Below are 19,775 nucleotides of genomic sequence, written 5' to 3'. Positions count from 1 at the left end.
ATTTGTACATAATGTTCAACTTGTAATTAAATAAATAAAACGCTTTAGTTATTATTAAATAGACTGTTCTTTTCTTTCTCCTTTTTATGATAATACTGAAGAGCAATCCCGCCTAAAAATATAAATCGTCTCAAAAATCTTTACATGAATAGTATAATAACCAATTTTTACTTTATATAAGTAAAATTAACACAAGTGTTGGTGAAGGGAGTAAACGATGTCCTCAAACAACCCACTTGAGAAATTTTGAGTATTTCTTCTAAAATTACATCCTTTCTACATTTAAGATAAAATGAATAGAAACCATTAAATATATTATATTTTCTGTATTTTGCGACGATCACTGTCGAAAAACAACCAAGATAAAAATTTATAGTTAGTTTTGACTAAACACCTGAAAAATAATGTTTGTTTTTTAATGCTCTTTAAGTATTAATTTTTGTTGTGAGCTTCGTAAGAAATTAAGTTTCATCTGGAAGTGATCTTTAGTTTTGTTCTTGGAGATATATATTCAAATTATTATCTAAGTAAAATCTTCACTCTTACTGTGGTCCAAGTGAGATCTTTAGTTATGTTTCGATTTAAATAAGATATTAGTTAGTTAGTTATCACCATTAGATTCCATCAAGGAACATAGGGCCGCAATCGCTTGCGGATTCTTCAACAAGTATTTAAGTGAATAGGTTGTTAGCCCACTGCACCGAGCCTTCCCTAATTTAGTAGTGTAAGACTAGAGGGAAGGTAGCTAGTCATCACCACCCACCGTCAACTCTTGGGCTACTCTTTAACCAAAAGAATAGTGGGATTGACCGTCACATTATAACTCCCCCACCGCTGGAAGGGCGAGCATGTTTGGCGCGACGCGGGCTCGAACTCGCGACCCTCGGATTACGAGTCGCACGCCTTACGCGCTTGGCCATGCCAGGCCGAATAAGATACTGAGTAAAGATAAATAGTTTTATTCCTGTCTTGGTAAGGTTTGCAGTCTTGTATTATCAGGGTAATATGCAATAAGTATGGTTATGTTGCTACAGTATTCAGAAAAGAATTTATGGTCAGTATCCCTATGGCCCGGCATAGCTAGGTGGTTAAGGCACTCCATTCTTGATCGGAGGTTTGAATCCTCGTTACACCAGAAATGTTCGCCCTTTTAATTTTGGGGGTATTATAATTTGACAGTCAATCCTCACTATTCGTTAGTAAAAAATAACCAAAGAATTGGTGGTAGGTGGTGATGACTTCTCTCCATTATTTCACTGTTAAATTAGGAATTGCTAGCGCAGATAGCCCTCGCGTAGCATTGCGCGAAATTCAAACCACACCAAGCATCTGTCTCAATTAACTTGCACTGTAAAGTAAAGCTTAACTTTAGTTGCTTAACAGTATCTGTTTTATTTTTCTCTAGGATCAACATGTACGTGTTGGATAAAAATGGACGTAGAAAACGTCATGTTGTTGGTATGAATATTGTTTGGTTGTTTTAGAATTATCACAGTTTAACTTAGTTCTGCTACCATGTAAATCTGCAGATCTGTTGGTATATTGTTATCTGTCTTTTTCGTCCATTTCAAACACCATTCTTCTTTGTTTTATTTTTTGTATCATAACGTGATAAGTTTTTACAATCTCAATATTTTGATATAATCGAGTAAAGAAGAGGGTGAGAGAAATATAGGATAGTGTCCAACCACGATGGAAACGAAAGAGAAGAAAATAATAAAACACAAAACGAAAAGGTTACTGGAGTAATCTTAATTGTTCTAGGTTTGGCACCAGTAAGCGGCATGTGTAATTCCCTAAACAGCTGCACCATCAGTGAAGGAACAAGCTTCCAAACAGTGCATGTGGCTACTCACGAGATGGGGCACAGGTAGAGCCAGTTTTGTTTGTCTCAATAGTGAACACTTTCGTTGATAACATCAGAGAAAAAAACAAAACATTTTACTGTTTCGTTGTTAATACTCACATGTAAAAATAAGTTCCATCTAACTTTTAATGGCTCAATATTAAAAGGTTAAAATTCAAGGTACTTGTTTTATGTTTATCTCACAATTAATAATAAACCTATCAACTGCAAGTTAGTGGACACATGTACTGATAAACAGTATATGTCTAATACTCTTTTCTACTACTACATACTAACAGAAATATTCATTTGAAATCACAGTAATTTAACTGGAAAATTAAGGCAAATACACCATATTCACACGTAGTTAACATAACTAGTATAATGTTCTCCGAGGTAAATTTATTTTATTTTTTCAAATTTTATAAAAGAACATTTAAAACAAAAGACAGGTAGAGTTTGTTAACTGAAATAAAAACTAACTCTCACATCCTTCAGTTTAGGCATGGAACATGATGGTAGTCAAGATGGAAACAACTGTAATCCTAGCAAGTACATCATGTCCCCGACACTAGGGTCTGGAAAATCTACTTGGTCACATTGTAGTAGGGAGTACCTGGAAAAATTTCTTAGGTAAGGAATAAGTAACTGTATGTGAAAAAGAATTTTAAGTTTTGTCCAAGTGTTTGTATTGTCAATATATCATGTCCAAAGTACACCACTCCTCCTTGTTTGCTTTCCATAATTCATTTAGTGTACGAAGACGAAGGTTTCACAACATACGTTTTGACAGGCCAATTGCACAAAAATCCATAGGTGCTGAATGTAGCTACAATACGAAATAGCATAATTATCCGTTTTATTCCCCACTTGTGTGAGGTATGCGACAATTTAACGGATATATCCTGGCAGGAACTTGTGTACACATGACTTGTGTCACTTTTCCAGAAGGAGATGTGTCTTGATTATATTGCGTACCATTGCTTGGGCCAACTGGGCATATTTTTTCATTGATCTTTTGTGTGAAAAACACATTTCTCATATGTGTTTAGAGGGTACACTTTGTTTACAAAGGCTGAGGTAAGACTTGTTGCAGATCTCTTTCTGGATGATCCTGGTGTCACAAGCTGATCCAGCTTTTATTTTCCAATGCTATTAAGCACAAGGAATATTTTAACCTTGTATATTCTTAATTCTTCATCTGATCAAATTTTCTGAGTGGATGAATATTTTCCATCAGAAAGGATTGTCAAATACCCTTCCCAAAAGCATAATATAACTTACGAATATCAATGTAAAGATATATTTCTGTGCATACCTTTTCGCCACAACTATCAGCTGTGATGTCATGTGATTTCTTTATTTCATATTCAAAATTGTCTAATATAACTTACTCAACCCTCTGTATATCACACTAAAGAGAGGTACTTAATGTAATAAATCCATATGCAATTAAGCTAAACACATTTGAGTTACCGATCTGATTAAAACCAGTCGAGTGCCCTTGTAACTAAAACTTGTTGGGTAGCCTGATCACTAAAACCAACCTAATTAAATAAAATCAGTTGAGTGTCCTTATGTTTATCCAACTGGGTCACTTATAGGCTAAAACAACTTGAGTTGCTCTATCAGTGTTTTCAGTCACAGTTCCGTTCATTTCTTGTAAAATTTGGTCAGCTTCATGAGATGATAACGGCAATATTAAAAATAGTTTTAAATATTATGATCAGTATCACTAAAGAACATAACTTTAAGAGAAAATAGAATATGTTATTACTTACACGTAAAAACAGGAGTTTTTTCCTCAGTACATGAAGCCTTAATGTACTTTCAGGCAACCAAGTATTTGCAGTAGTGTATGACCATCAACCATAACTGACCAAATGGGAAAAATGGTTAGAAATTATGATAAAAGAAACTACCAACTACCTATAAACGGAGTTATACCAATTATCTATCACTTATTTCTTAGAAAATAATAAAAACCTTAAATCATATAAAAATACATTTTTTTTTAATATTCAGTGAGAAGATTTATTGTTTCATCTAAAAAATTTCATCTTGGCGAGGTTCAGTTATCCAAGTTATGGTAAAACTTCATTACTTTATGTAACCATAGCCCACAAAGGTAAATAAGAAGAACTAAAAAACTGAAGTATTTTTTGTCATGACATTAGTTACACAATCAGATCTTATCATTGGGTTGTTTACCAACCTCCAGGTCCTCACGAGCTGAATGCTTAACAGCAGAAGGTCCATATCCAGATATTTTGAAACAGAAGTCTCGTGAAAAACTACCCGGTGAGCTGTATGATGCAGACCGACAATGTGCTCTCCACTATGGCAGCAGAGTTCAACATTCATCTACATTTTATGGCCAGGTAAAAAAATATTATCATTTTAAGCTACTGTAATTTTACTCTATCTTATTGAGCTTTATTAAACAATTACTGTAAGTTGTAACAAAAAGTTCGTGAAAATTCAAGGATTTCAACTTTCTTGGTTAGTTTTTTTTTCCTTAGTAGAATTTTTTAAAATCATTTCTGACGTTTGATACATTAGCATTTGATTCAGAATTTCTTTATCTTTAACCTTAACCTAGCCACAACTCTCTCAAGGTTTATTAAAGGATAACTTCCTGAGGTAGCTAAGATAGAATGTTTCATATGTGAAACTCATCCATTAAAGGACTGAACCTACAAAGTACAGAGACGCAGTTACGAAAGTAGAATAATTTGATTTATCTAAGGCCCAAGTTAGCAGTTTATTTATTCAATATCACCCAAAGCTTCTCGAGAGATATCTGTTCCGCTCGTCCTCAATTTAGAAATGATAGACTGGAGTAAAGGTAACTAGTCAACACTTCTCTTGAAATACATGTAATTAATATTAATATAAACCGCAAATTGGAAGTCGAGCATCTTAACAATCTAGTCATACCAGACCTGCTAGCAGTTATAGAATTTTTATTCAAGCATATAGAAGTTATTATAATATAAGCTGTTATCATTTATATGCAGGATATATGTAAAAACCTACGTTGTGAAACAGGATTCAGTCATTCGTCTTCAGTTTCAGCACATCCGGCATTAGAGGGAACCACCTGTGGTGTGAATATGGTATGCTTTTTGAATCACGAAATAAATGTAGACTTATTCCTTTTGTTATTGTTTTGTTTTTAACTAAGATGTTATTTCACTCTTCTTATATATAATTTTATTACCCAAATTATACATCAAAATATGTTGTTAGTGAAATAGTTTGTATAATTTTCGAACATAAAACCAATTATCGATACATATATGTGTGTGTTTGCGCGTGTGGTTATCAGGTCAGGGTTTTTTCAGTTTTAGTTTTACGAAAATTTCCAATAAAGATAGGAGACAGAGGAGGGAATAAATTAAAAATGAAACTGTGACTTCAGTTACTAGTGTGCTTATAATTTGGGTGTCTGAAACCCTCTGAACGCAACATGTTTGTCTTCATTCGGAGTTCGGCCTGTCAAGTCACCAATGGTTTCATCCAGATTAATTTCTTTGTATTAAAAATCTCACAATCTCCATGCAATCATTTTGCAAAGAACTCGCGAGACGCAGTCATGTTTCATTCGCTCCACACAGTGAAAAGATACGGTAACTGATTTATTTTTAATTTGCGAAATAGCATTGTGAAAATATGAGCTCAAAACTGTGGCACACGTTTGTATGCAAAAATAACCCAAGTTTCTTGAAGTATTGTAGTATATATATGTGTTGCCTCAATGTTCAATTATTTTACCATACAACTTTTGATTTTTTCTTTACGTACACGCAAATTGCCACCTTGGAAATTGGATTTGTGTTTTCTCGGAAACATGAAATCATACGTCGGGGATAAAAAAGATGAAAATGCAAGTTTCTTTTTTTTTTTAATCAAAATCTTGAAGTCGGTGGGATCATAAAACAAAAAATAAAATAATCCTGGCTTCATAGAGATTCTGTATATCTCGCATTCAGAGTAGGACTGTCATTAGCTAAACAAAACATATTATAAATACCTAAAAATACCTGAGCCTAAGCCTGATAATTTTACAATTAAAATTTTAATTTCAAATATAATACCAGTTATTATATGACCACAAATTTAAGCAATAATCTTGAACTGCAAAATACTGATAATACTGGAGTATTATAAAATATTTCCATTTGAACCCTGTCGTAGAGCGTATAATATAACAAATAAAAATTATATTATCAAGAATAAAGTACAAAAGTGGTGTCTGACTAGATAAATTTTTAACTATTGTTAGTGGTGTCGAAGCGGGAAATGTATATCACGTGACCAAGTGGTAAATCGTCCCCAACCAATAGATGGAGCCTGGAGTTCTTGGTCAGCATATTCTTCATGTTCTTCTGACTGCATGACTCGGGAAGGAGTAACAGTTGTTGGTGTGATGATCTCAAGACGGAGGTGTGACAACCCTAGGTAGCAACTAGTTGGCATGATTATCGAAAGTGTTAAGTTACCATAGTGCTGTTACAGCGCTGGTAGCCTCGTATTTTTATTTAATGACATGTGTTTAAAATTAAATACAATAATCAGTTATCACATATTTTAATTAAGTAATACCAAATTCTTCTTTACTATAATGGAGGCAGCATGTATGCTACTAAAACTCCTTCGCCATGTCACCACAAACACAGATCGGTAAAAAGTTTCAAGATTCACACAATTATAAAGGTAACTGTGGTAAGTGCAACAACTGTTTATTTGTAATAGAACACTGTTTTAAATAAAAGTACTCTCCTCACAACAAGAACACAACTTTTATTAAGAATGTATGTAAGGGTTTGATTATATCTTTGTTAATGTAATTTTTAAATGTAATACCGAGAAACTGAAGCTGTTAAAAATCTGTTATTTTTTCAATAAACGGTACCACTTTTAATATATAAAACATTACAGTATATATCAATAACATTTATGAGCTTTATACATTGAATCATTTAAATGCAATTAGTTGCATACGACTGGAAAACGCAATCCGGACACTTTCCCCATGCAGTACCTTTTCTGAAAAAAAACAAAAACTCACTTTTCTTGAATGTTTTTTTTTCTCTGTGGGGTGTTAATACAACGATTAGTAATTACTAGTAACAAACAACAGCCCATAGGGTGGCGTTTCTGCTAGTATAAAGAAAGGACAGTGGATCCTCCAGAATTGGTCATTCCAAAAAAGTTTGGATTGTTTTGAATAAATAAGAAAGAAAACTTCTGGCTCAAATTTTGAGGCCTATGTCGCTGGACTACATCTATGACAGGACCCGTGACCTGACCTGAGAGGACGAGAGTCAACATGGAGAAGCTCACTTGTAAATTTAAAGTAAAACGATGTGGCAATGAAACATGCTCGAAATGCTCTAGATGTAGTTGTGAATGTGATGGTTAAATGTAAAAATGAAGCTCAGCTGTAGATAGATCGGGTCGGAAGAGGGAAGAATTTACTGGTAGATTTGGCAAGCCAGTTAAATCGGAGGTTCGCCAAATGATTTCTGCATTCACAAAAAAACATAAAACAATGGGCACAATAGTATGAGGGGGTGGGGTTGAATTATATACAAGAAACATTTGTGATGTTGAAGTTGAAGCAGATGCATGATGTACCACAAGATGATGTTCCTAGCGAATCTTAAATTTAAAATGTCATTTTTGCAATGAAGAGTAAATATAAGAAGATGATGGATGGTATAATCCATATGTATTTCATGATATCATAGTTTCATTAATATTTAGTTGTTGTTTCCGGAATTACACCCCTGTGGACCATCTTAGGCTCAGTACTTGAAAATGCAACTGTGGTTCGTGTGGCAGGTGTTAAGGAAAGACAATTTTTTAAAGCGTGAATCTTTCGTTACGTGTTTATGGAACACTATGCATTCTATATCTAATGACTTCCGTGTTACTAAACTATGGAACTAAACATAAAAGAAGAAACCATTTTTATAATAATTTATGTTTTGCTGACTGAGGTTGTTAGTTACCTGTGGTGGATTCGCACGTTTTACTTATACGTATTTGTTTATACAGACCAAGTAATGGAGGGAGATTTTGTGATGGTGAGGATAGAAGAGTAAAGCTATGCGACGTCTCACGGGTAAGAACGTTTATCATACAAAACTCATACATTATAGTTCGAAATTTTTGTTTGTTTGTTGTTAGGCGCAAAGCTGCACAATGGAATTTCTATCTTATGCCTAATGCAGGGACTGATCATTTGTATTTTATCGTGATAAGCATTCAAGAACACATTAAAAGGGAATTAGTGGATTATGAAATGCTGTAGAAAAGTCATTTTAAGGAGAGTCAGATATAAAATTTATATATATGTGTATATTTTTCCAGCTTTGTTATTCCTCGTCTAAACCTAGCTCATTGAACGATTTCATAAGCAACACTTGCCAAAAAGCTTCTGAAGTAAACAGTAACATTGGAACCAGTGGCACTCAATTTCCTAATAATGATGGTAATATTTCTTGTTTATATTTAAAATATTGTTTGTATTAATACTAGTGCATTTTTATTTCATTACTATATTGTATCTTAAAGCTTAGATGTATTGGTTTGCACTAATAGGTGTGATTATAATTTAGTTTGCTATATTTATCAAACCAAAGAATCGGGGTGCTCTATTTATTTTATTTGTTTTCTAATCATTAATTAATATAATTACTATTTAAATAGGTTCATTATGTAACATGTTGGATATAAAAACAATATGTAGGATTTTATTTAATTAACTCTTCATTCTTACAACTAACACTTTAGATATTTATGTTCTGTCTCTATGTGGTCCCCTCAAATTCATGTCAAGACAATTATATCAGAGCTAAGAATGGCATTTGTTTTTTTAATTAAGAAGTTATCATTATTTTTGGAATCTTTTCAGTTTTGTTGTACAAATATTCTACGTCTATGTTACACAGAAAGTCACTCGTGTTACGTCTGGTGCCACAAACGAGGTGGAGGGTACATGACTCAAGGCTGGGAAATCCCTAACGGAGCTCCTTGTTGGAGACATGGTGAACGGCATAATAGCCGGTATTGTGTGGATGGACAATGCCAGGTAGATCAAGATTTTGTTCTTCCCAGTTTGTTTTGTTTTAGTTTCAATGACATTAAAATTGTTTGTGCAACAGTAACGGCAAAATAATTCTCAATTGTTTGACCAATTTGGTTCTGCATAGTATTCTCTGTATCCAAAACAAATTTTGTATCATTTAATATCTGGATAACGGAATGTTAGTTGTAGATCATGGTGAACCTAACAACTTCAAATCTAACATGATGCTTGTCTCGTGTTTTGAAAATCTACCTTATAAACGAATCTTCAGATGTTTAGCTTTGATTATAGACCTAATTTTAGTTTTGTCTTTCTCTGTCTTTTTGAGTGATGACTTCTCATAATGCAGATCTTGAGAATGGGTTTCAAAGGATGAACCATGGAAATTTATCAATAGTCTCACTTCGTGTTAATCCTTCCTGTACGTTTCTGAACAGCATATATTAAGGCTTTCAGATATGTTAAATACGTTCCAACTTAACTCTTGTAAATAAAGTAACCATACGTCCAGTTTCTTAAAGGGACAAAGCCTTTTTCTATTCGTGATTTCGGAAAATTCAAGATTTTATCTAGGATATCTAATTGTCCTTTTTTCAAAATAACTATTAACGAGCCTTATAATAAATTATTTTATATCATCGTCTTTACTGATATTAAATCGTTGTAACGTTTTACAAAACAGTCAGTTATTTTCACTTTAGTTTCTCTGGATACGTGAAAGTGGAACTGCCAGGGTACTAGAATTAACATATGTTGTACTCCATTTTTCTTCAAATAAATGAAATGAATTTAGGTTTGGTTTGTTTTGAAGTTCACACAAAGCTACACGAGGGCTATCTGAGCTAGCTGTTCCTAATTTTGCAGTGCAAGACTAGTGGGAAGGCAACTAGTCATCACCACCCACCGCCAACTCTTGGGCTACTTTTTTACCAACGAATAGTGGGATTATAACGCCCCCATGGATGAAAGAGCGAGAAAGTGTGACGGAGATTCGAATCTGCGACCCTCAGATTACGAGTCGGGTTCCTTATCCACCTGGCCATGCCAGGCCAATAAATTTAGGCAAAAATATTTCTTTTTTTGTTGTTGTTAGGTTTGTTTTAATTGTTAATATTATCAAGAAACTGACAAAAAAAACTGCTAATCCTTCTTCTAAGGCAAAGGATTAAAGGACATCATTTTTAATTGGTTTTAAAATATGTTGTTTGTTAGATGGTTTGTGTAGGGTGAATAAATATAAGCAGAATGTGAGATATTTTTATGTAAGTTATACTGCACTGCATATATATATACGCTATATGGACAAATATATGGGAATACCCTTTTTAATTAGTAGGTTCGGCTATTACAGTCACACCCATTGCTAACAGGTGCATAAAATCAAGCATATAGCCATGCAATCTCCATAGACAAACATTGGCAGTAGAATTGGTCGTACTGAAGAACTCAGTGACTTCAACGTGGCACTGTCCTAGGATGCCACCTTTCCAATAAGTTAGTTCGTCATTTTTTTCTTTCTTGCGAGAGCTACCCCGGTCAACTGTAAGTGCTGTTATTGTGAAGTGGAAACGTGTAGGAGCAACAACAGCTCAGCCACAAAGCGTAGGCCACACAAGCTCACACAACAGGATCGCCGAGTGTTGAAGCGCGTAGCGCGTAAAAATCGTCTGTCCACAGCTGCAACACTTGCTACCAAGTTCCAAACTGTTTGTCGGGAATCTCATGAAATGGTTTCCATGTCCGAGCAGCCGCTCACGAGCCTACGATCACCATGCGCAATGCCAAGCGTCGGCTGGAGTGGTGTAAAGCACACTGTCATTGGACTCTGAAACAGTGGAAACGCATTATCTGGAGTGATGAATCACGCTTCACTATCTAGCAGTCTAACGGACGAATCTGAGTTTGGCGGATGCCAGGAGAATGCTACCTGTCTGAATGCATAGTGTCAACTGTAAAGTTTTGTGGAGGAAGAATAATGGTCTGGAGCTGTTTTTCATGGTTTGGGCTAGGCTCTTTAGTTTCTGTGAAAGGAAATATTAATGCTAGAGCATATCATTACATTCTAAAGAATTGTGTGCTTCCAACGTTGTGGCAACAGTTTGGGAAAGGCCCTTTTTTGTTTCAGCATGATAATGCCCCCATGCACAAAGCGAGGTCCATAAAGACATGATTTGTTGAGGTTAGTATGGAAGAACATGACTGGTCTGCACTGAGCCATGATTTCAACCTCATCAAACACCTTTGGATGAATTGGAACGCCGACTGCAAGCCAGGCCTTCTCGCACGACATTAGTGCCCGACCTCACTAATACTCTTGTGACTGAATAGGAGCGAATCCCCGCAGCCATGTTCAAAATTCTAGTGGAGGCTATTATAGCAGCAAAGGGGAACCAATTCCATATTAATGCCCATGATTTTGGAACGAGATGTTCAACAAGCACATATGGGTGTGTTGGTCAGCTGTCCGCATATTTTTGGCCATATAGTGTATTGTCTAATAGTTTGTTATGACCAAAACCAAGCAGAAACAAAAATAAAAAACGTTGCATTAATTGAAATGATCCCAGGACACAAGTTATAATGTGGGATATAAAATGTACCCTAGGTTATAGCTTATATCCTGGGATTCCTTCAATTAGTACAACGTTTTTTATTTTTGTTTCGGCTTGTTTTTGGTTACAATAGAGTAATATAATTAATCAGAGGCTTAAATTTGCTGTTTGTAACACAGTCCTTCCTTTTCATTTTGTTTACTTAACTCTATTAGTATAAATTTTCTCCAAATATGTATATATGTGTGTGTGTGTGTATATATATATATATATATATATATATATGTAGTCTTGTATATCTTTTTTTACTTTAGGCTTTCGACTGTGATGGATACAGTACTCCAAAGGAGAACAGTTTGGGCTGTCCAGGTAGGAAGTTTATTTTACATTTGCTTAGAGGAAAGGTTGAACTTTAAATCTTTAGGATGTATAGTTATGTCTTAAGTTAGGATTGAATTAAAGTGTTATTTATTAAAACTACTTAAATGTCAATATATTATTTTTTTAAATATTCATTTTTACAGAGGCCCGGCATGGCCAAACGTGTTAAGGCGTTCGACTCGTAATCCGAGGGTCGCGCGTTCTAATCCCGGTCGCACCAAACATCCTCGCCCTTTCAGTCGTGGGGGCGTTATAATGTGACGGTCAATCCACTATTCGTTGGTAAAAGAGTAGCCCAAGAGTTGGCGGTGGGTGGTGATGACTAGCTGCCTTCCCGCTAGTCTTACACTGCTAAATTAGGGACGGCTAGTGCAGATAGCCCTTGAGTAGCTTTGCGCGAAATTCAAGAAACAAACAATCATTTTTCCAGTCATTAAAAAAAATTACCAATTTCTTCTTTTGAATTTTTAAAATATACTTTATGTTATGTTATTCAAGTAACACATATACATTGATTAAACATGTACTGGCCCAACTGTAACCTAAAATTCATGCATGTTTTCTTTTTGAAAGGCCTAACATAATTTTTCACTGTTAAATAGCAAGCTCTGGGTTCCGGAGTTTTAGTGGTCAACATGGAGGAATATCATCAGCTTCAAGTAGTAATCGTTATGGTAGTGCCGTACCACACGGAACTGATAAACATTATGGAGGTTCATCAGCATTGAATTCAACACCTTATAGAAATATTGCTGGATGGAAACCTATCAGTCAATGTAAAGGATCATGCATCTTTGGAAGCAAGGGACTTCAAGTTGTTAAAAAGGATTGCAGATCTCAGTAAGTGTTTTTACAGAGAAAAAAATGTTATGGAAATTTCTAAACAAGTGTATGATAATGAGTTGAAAGTGTGTATAATAACAAGTAAGTTCGCAATAATATTGTATGATAAATCTCAAAACAGAGTTTTCCACTAGGTTGGCCCGGCATGGCCAGGTTGGTTAAGGCGTTCGACTCGTAATCTGAGGGTCGCGGGTTTGAATCCCCCTCACACCAAACATTCTCACCCTTTCAGCCGTGGGGTGTTATAATGGTACGGTCAATCCCCACTATTCGTTGGTAAAAGAGTAGCCCAAGAGTTGGCGGTGGATGGTGATGATTAGCTGCCTTTCCTCTTGTTTTACACTCCAAATTTAGGGACGACTAGCGCAGATAGCCCTCGTGTAGCTTTGCACGAAATTCAGAAGGGACTTGAAGTTAGTCGCACTTTGTAATAATAACGTTCCAAGTCTTCTCTTACCTTCAGACGTAGCTGCTCTATGATGGATTATACTTAGTCAAATGTCCATGATTACGCACTATGACTAACGCCATATTTTCTATTGGAACAGTATCTGTAAAAAATGGCTAAGTCAAACATTCTACAGATTATACAATGTATATATTCATTGACTTCCAAGATCATGTTGAAGCAGACAAAAGGAGCAAAAGCCCATTGGACCTGCACTCGGAGATGTGTTCGGATAAGATTTCTATAATTCTTGTTTCTTCGCTTATCTATCACATAAGCAAAAATATAAAAAAACAGCTATTAATTTTGAGGCGGAGATGAAACTTCATAACGTTTTGGCCTATGAATTTTTACAACTTCAATCTTTGTCTATTATCATATTAATGATACAAAAATGCATGCCTCATTTCACTGCAAATACTTTTGTATTTGGGGGGAGTTGTCGGCAGGATATCATTTGTAGATATATTCATATTATATATGAATATATATATTTTTATATATATATATGAATATATATGTTTTTCTTCTTCAGTGGCTAACATTAAAGGATCTCTTCTTTGGAATGTTTGTATCTCTTGGTTTTACAGTGTTTACAAGTCTCATCAAACAAATATCGTATTTGGACAAAGTCTGTAACAATACGCTGTTGAATGTTGATCTGAACCATATTTATAAGTACTAAACGTGTTGTTTTCAGAACCTTATCTCGTAACCTTGTTGTTTATAGACAATACACTAATCATTTACTGATCAGAACTGCTGTTCCTAGCTCTGACCGCCCTAACGAGGCAAACGAGAAATGATGGACCAGAATCCTATTATAATGGAGCTACTTTCATTCTTTATACCCTAACCAATAGGGTGCAAATGCCCCCTTTCACCGCCAAAAAGCTTCTCTGTGCAAGACTTTAAGCCAACCAGGACTTATTCTTACTAATAGACTGGTATCTGTCTAAGACTAATGTCTAAACATATACTAAAACTAAACTAAGCTATGTCCAGCATTTGATAGTCCTGTACTTGTACGTGTAATAGAATTCAAAATAACTCCAATACAATTAAACCTAAGCACTAGAGCTATAACCAAACCACAGTCACACAGTAGTAAGCCTATAAATGAACATATGGGAACACTGTAAGTGAAAAACGAAACTCAAACTAACTCAGTATTCGAGCTAAACAAGATAAAATGTAAGAAATATGCATTCAAATGGAATGAAAGTGGTGGAAACAAACACGTGTGTGATGTAGCTTAGAAAAGCAGAATATGAGGATCCAATAAGACAGTATATAACCAGAAGGATTGTAATAACATTAGTAAAATAAATCTATTATACCTCCTAAGATACTTGGGTCTCTGTATAAGTCAGCACCTGACTGTACAGCCCTCGCAACTGTCACCTACGACTCAAGTTTTAGCTTACATCTACAATAACATCACTATATTAACATGTGAAAACAGTTTTATAAAGCACAGATTATCCTCTTTAAGGTCTTGGGAAGAGGGGGTGGCTATTTGTTATAGTAATAACTGAATTTAAAAATAAAAGTGGCCAAGTTACTGCTAAGCACAATGAATCATGTGTTCTCTGCCAACCATGAGTATCGAAACCCAAATTTCAGTATTTTAAATCCGCAGATTGATTCGCTAAGAAGCAAACAACAATAGGCATAAAACACATATTAAACGTAACACAAAACGGCTGATATGGTTATTAACACTTTTATTGATAAACAGAGACCAACGTATACACCTTCCTTGGCCATCTTCAGGCTAACCTTTGTTTCTGTTCGAAACATTCTTCTCTGCGTATCAATAAAAGTGTTAATACCCATACCAGCCGTTCAGAGATACATTTTATTTCAAGTGGTTTGTCGTCATCAAGAAGGAGATATTAAATGTTTTATTTATAACATAAATATAAATATTATATATGTTATGAAATGAACTGTTTTAAATGAAGTTTAGTTTTAATGACCGATGAAAGACTCATATAAAAGTAGGTTTCAATAACCATAACTTTGTTTATAAGTTTATTTATAATTTATAAGATAGTATAAAAGATTATTCTTATGAAAGATATTATTTTCCCCACACAGGTTTTATTGTTTGAGCAGCAAAGAAACAATTCGTCTGTGTGATGACCAATCACAGGTATGATTATCTAAGGTCTTGCTTTAGACTGCCATACATTTACATGTAAGCAAACTAATCATTATATGACCAATCGTACAGTTCATTACATTTTCTGATCAAACTCAGCAATGCTAAAAATATAACTCTTTTAAAGTAAGAATTACATATAATGTCACATATGTATATTTAACTGGACATAGGATATTAATTATATTCTAGTCTAGCTTATATTACTTAACCTGATATCATAGTTTATTCTTTTTAAACCTGTGAGTGAAATTAATAGGTTTGAGGTAACGGAAAAATAACTTCCTTTATGGCTGTATATCGGGTTGAAACGGTGATTTTGTATGTTACCCTGCCTGTGTGTATGCAGATTAACATATAAATGTCCACATTCAGTCTCCACACTTGGAATATATAAAACAGGTCATGATTCTATACAACTTTTCCTAGCACATCTCGTTTTCCCGGAAAAATGAAATTTTGTTTTTAATTGGCCGAAAGGGGGCGGGGTTTAACAAAAGCTTCGTGTATAGCGAAGTTATAAAAGTTTTAGTGCTGATTATAATGGATGAATGAATTCACACAGAAAGCATAATATTTTAACAATAAAGTATATTGTTATTATATTACATAAAGAAATTTGATTTCATAAAGAACATTCTAGTTCAAAGCACCTAACTGAAGTTTAAAGATCTCTGCTACCAGAGTAATGTTTCAGTGATAGAGAAACAAAAATGTGTAGGTTTGGAAGGGCAAAATGCTGTAGCTTAGAATTTAAATGTTTAAATTACAATTTCTAAAATTATAAGTCTTTTAAGCATAACAAAATCTAACCAACGTAATAAACAAAAGTTCTAGCAATAATTGAATAAATAACTTTTCTTTCATCTCCTAGTCCTGTAGGAGTAAGCAAAGTGTAGATCAGTATGCTAGTGAAGTGTGTCAAAGATACAAGAAGAAATATCCCACCTTGTTGAGTGGTAGAGGGCAGCAGCTATCCTCGAGACCAGGTTAGTTCTACCCTTCTTCATTCGTTGTTTTCAAATTACGCACATAATATGAATACGTTACTTATCAATAAAAAAAGAGAAAAAAAACATTTATAATAATTACCTATTCTTAAAAGAATATATTGTTAAACATAGATTCTGTGTTTTGCCACATAATTTATGTTCTAATGTTGTTGTTTTTAGCGCAATGCTACATAATGAATTATTTACTTTCTGTACATTATGAGGAAGCAAACATCAGATTCTAACGTTGTAAGTCCACAGATTTACACTGATCTAAAAGAGGACTGTACTTTTATTTTCTAGATTGATTAAGACTGAAACTAGAACATTATATGCTATTGATCTATATAGGACAAATGTAATGAAGCTTTGAATGTTTTTATTAATTTGGTCTAATTATCTAGACAGGATTTGACTCCTGTTATTTTATGCTTCGAAGAGAATCTCATTCTGTAAGGAATGAAACAGTTAATGAATTAAAAATGTGTAGATTAAAAACGCATCACGACACAATACCATGTGTCGTGAGACAAAAAAAACCTGTAGGATACACTGCGTGTTATTAACATAAGTGATATTTTATCGATTTTCCATTGTCTATAGCTCGAAGTGTGATAACCCAAACTATCATATATTTGTAGTGGATATGTTCTACTGGACCATTACTTCATATACAATATTTCAAGACAATCCATTAAGAAATACACGATATATAAAAATCCACTTTTAAGTTCTGTCTTTGTTTTGTTTTTCCCTTGTTTTAAAATTCTTCGCACAGAAAGTACGAAAATTTTATTTGATAGAAAAACATGCTTAGCTTTTATTACATTTTTTAAATTTGATACACAAACAACTCTTTACAATCTAGAATTAGATATCAAATTCGGTATAAATATAAGTCACATGTGCAAAGTTGTTCAACAAAAACTGCTTAGTTTTAACCAAACGTTTTGCTCAAGCTTATGCAAAAGTTCACGTGAGTTATCAGTTTGAAATTTTTACTACAGCTTTGCCGAAGAGTAAAATTAAATCTTTATCGATTTTTTTTTTTGTCATTCGGATAAAAGACGACTGTTTTAGAGCAACAAAATTATAGGGTGAAACACTTGTAGATATATAAGTATTGGTTAAGCCAAGCCTAAAACTACTTCATACTCCTATACCGAGTGCATGCAGGTGGTGAAAACAAATTATTAATCTAGTTTCCATGACTTTACTATAAAATAAGTCATTAATACTCTTATAGAGAGGAAAAACTACCAAAATATATTTTAAAGAACCTGGTAAAGTATAGTTCTGTTCCAAATGCTACGTTTGCAATCCTAGAGCTGTTGTTGGTTACTTTGCAACATGTTGTTGGTAACATGTGCAACAAGTTATCATAACATCTATTTGAAACTTATATTTAAGATTTGTTGCACTCTATCCTTTGAACTTTTTGTTTCTCAACATAATTTTCAAAAATAATTACTGGAAGATGTAAAAACAGTGGCTAATCATACATTAAAACTGCATTTATAAAACAAAAGATAAAACGTCGATATAAAAGAAATATACAATTTTAAACATGTCCCCTACCCTCTTTCTTGCTATATTTACATGCATATTTAGAAACAAATACAGTATATTACTAAATATATTAGGACAACACATCTTGTGAAGTAAGATGGTGTTATGATGCTGGGGCAAGGTCCAGATTTAATTGTAAATAAACTGTTTTATTATCACAACTTTAATCATGTTACAATACTAACACTTTCTACAAACCAATGCATGATGCTCAGTTGGCGGAATAAGTAAACTGCCCTTTCAAAGCAGTTTCATCGAAATTTCAAGTTCTGGCCATCAGGTGGCGTTCTAAAATGCCTTAAAGCAAGTAGCTGGGATGAGTTTAAGGACCACTGAAACTTCTGAATAGTGCATTTATTATGATATAATAAGTTATTAAGATGAAAGCAGTATGGGATGCCTAGAATGTTACAGTATGACTAAGCATTCATGGCCCTCTTAACTATTACTGGCAGATCAATCCCAAAAAAAAAAAAAAACTCCACTAATGACATTATCCTCACCATTCTTCACAGTTTGGGTGCCACCGTCATAAACATAATTTATTTACGTTTCAAATCAAATCCAGTCGCTCTAATTGAAAAAAAAAAGCAATCAGTGAAGTGAAATTTCTCCGTCTACTGTATGGTTTTTGTCATTCTTCACTTCATTTTCGATGTTCAATGCACCATGAGAGGGGAGGCTTTGAATTTTCCATTGAGGTGGTTGACTTAGGGCTAAAGCTCTTCTGTGAATGTATGCCTACGGATTCCCTTCCACTGTAGATGTACTATCTGACCCTCAGTTTTTCAAAGCACAGATGGCATATTGTGTAGCTTTATGCTTAGCAACAAACAGATAAACCGATTTTAATTAGTTGTTTCCAACTTTATACTAACTTCTAAGTTTGAGACGTTTTAAGGCCTGCTGGTATTTGTAAGATTAGGTTGCCAAAATTCTTTGTGAGATTTCAAATTAGAATTATTAATCAACAAATTTCTTACCCACTAATTATGTGGGATTTTTATCTTTCAATATTGTATTCATCTCCCTTTCTTCTGCCTGTCTTTTAAAGGTAACCCTGATTCAGCATGCATGGTAGCATGTCAAGATAAGGTTTGGCTTGACACACATTACCAGATGGATGTGTTCGACGATGGTAAATTTCCAGCCGGAACTGATTGTAGTGGAGGTGATTCTCACGTGAAATCCTACTGCTTGGATGGAAAATGTGTGGTAAGTTGTCAATTGAGCTTAAATCTAGTTAAAAAAAAAATTAATATGAGGAGGTATATAAAAAATAATAATTGTCCACCAGTGTTTAATCACGTTTGGCTAGACTTCCAGAACATTATTTTGCAGCAAGTAAGACTCATCTTGAAGATTCTGAACGTGTTTATGAATATTGTTTCATGTCATTGTTTTCATCTGAAGTCACATGTAATTGATAACGTGACTAATGACCGAAACTGTAATAACACAGAAAACTTTAATAGTCATAAGCTCCTTCCATACATGCTCTGTTTCTTGTACTGTCCTGGTTGTGAGTATGTAAATACATGTTTAATTATTATAATTTTATCTAGACATGTGATACGTTTACACTTTTCATTTTATATTGTAATTGTGAACCATAAGGAACTTGTATGTTCTTTGTTACACTTATTATGATTATAATTTTATGCATAGCAGTCTATAATTATTGGTGTACTTACCGCTGTTTCTCGTTCAATAATGAATAAATAAAACGACTCCAAACCCCCTAGAGGAATTTTTTTGAAAGTAATTCATTTCTCATGTTTAATGTAAATGTCTTCCAAGTCTCGTTACTGATTTCAAAATTAACTCACCCAACTGTTTTGTTTAAGTTTTATTTAAATTTTAAACTGATATTCTTTC

At 34.0% G+C, this 19,775-nt stretch overlaps 1 protein-coding gene across 2 annotated transcripts in view; it reads left to right on the top strand.

Annotated features, from left to right (window-relative positions):
* The window catches only part of LOC143223329 (A disintegrin and metalloproteinase with thrombospondin motifs 16-like), a 57,054-nt gene that overhangs the window by 30,158 nt on the left and 7,121 nt on the right, over positions 1-19,775 (top strand). For both annotated transcript variants that reach the window (XM_076451186.1, XM_076451187.1), the window contains 14 exons: positions 1,406-1,458; positions 1,765-1,870; positions 2,345-2,479; positions 4,068-4,227; positions 4,867-4,965; positions 6,135-6,310; positions 7,913-7,979; positions 8,228-8,348; positions 8,809-8,948; positions 11,812-11,866; positions 12,481-12,718; positions 15,273-15,327; positions 16,211-16,325; positions 18,952-19,112. In XM_076451186.1, coding sequence (XP_076307301.1) covers positions 1,406-1,458; positions 1,765-1,870; positions 2,345-2,479; positions 4,068-4,227; positions 4,867-4,965; positions 6,135-6,310; positions 7,913-7,979; positions 8,228-8,348; positions 8,809-8,948; positions 11,812-11,866; positions 12,481-12,718; positions 15,273-15,327; positions 16,211-16,325; positions 18,952-19,112 — 1,681 coding nt within the window. The remainder of the gene's footprint in view (positions 1-1,405; positions 1,459-1,764; positions 1,871-2,344; positions 2,480-4,067; positions 4,228-4,866; positions 4,966-6,134; positions 6,311-7,912; positions 7,980-8,227; positions 8,349-8,808; positions 8,949-11,811; positions 11,867-12,480; positions 12,719-15,272; positions 15,328-16,210; positions 16,326-18,951; positions 19,113-19,775) is intronic.

This window comes from Tachypleus tridentatus, chromosome 8, assembly GCF_004210375.1.
Source record: "Tachypleus tridentatus isolate NWPU-2018 chromosome 8, ASM421037v1, whole genome shotgun sequence".
Taxonomy (NCBI): Eukaryota; Metazoa; Arthropoda; class Merostomata; order Xiphosura; family Limulidae; genus Tachypleus; species Tachypleus tridentatus.
The sequence above is the reverse complement of the archived record's forward strand: the minus strand, read 5'-3'. Positions and strand labels throughout refer to the sequence as shown.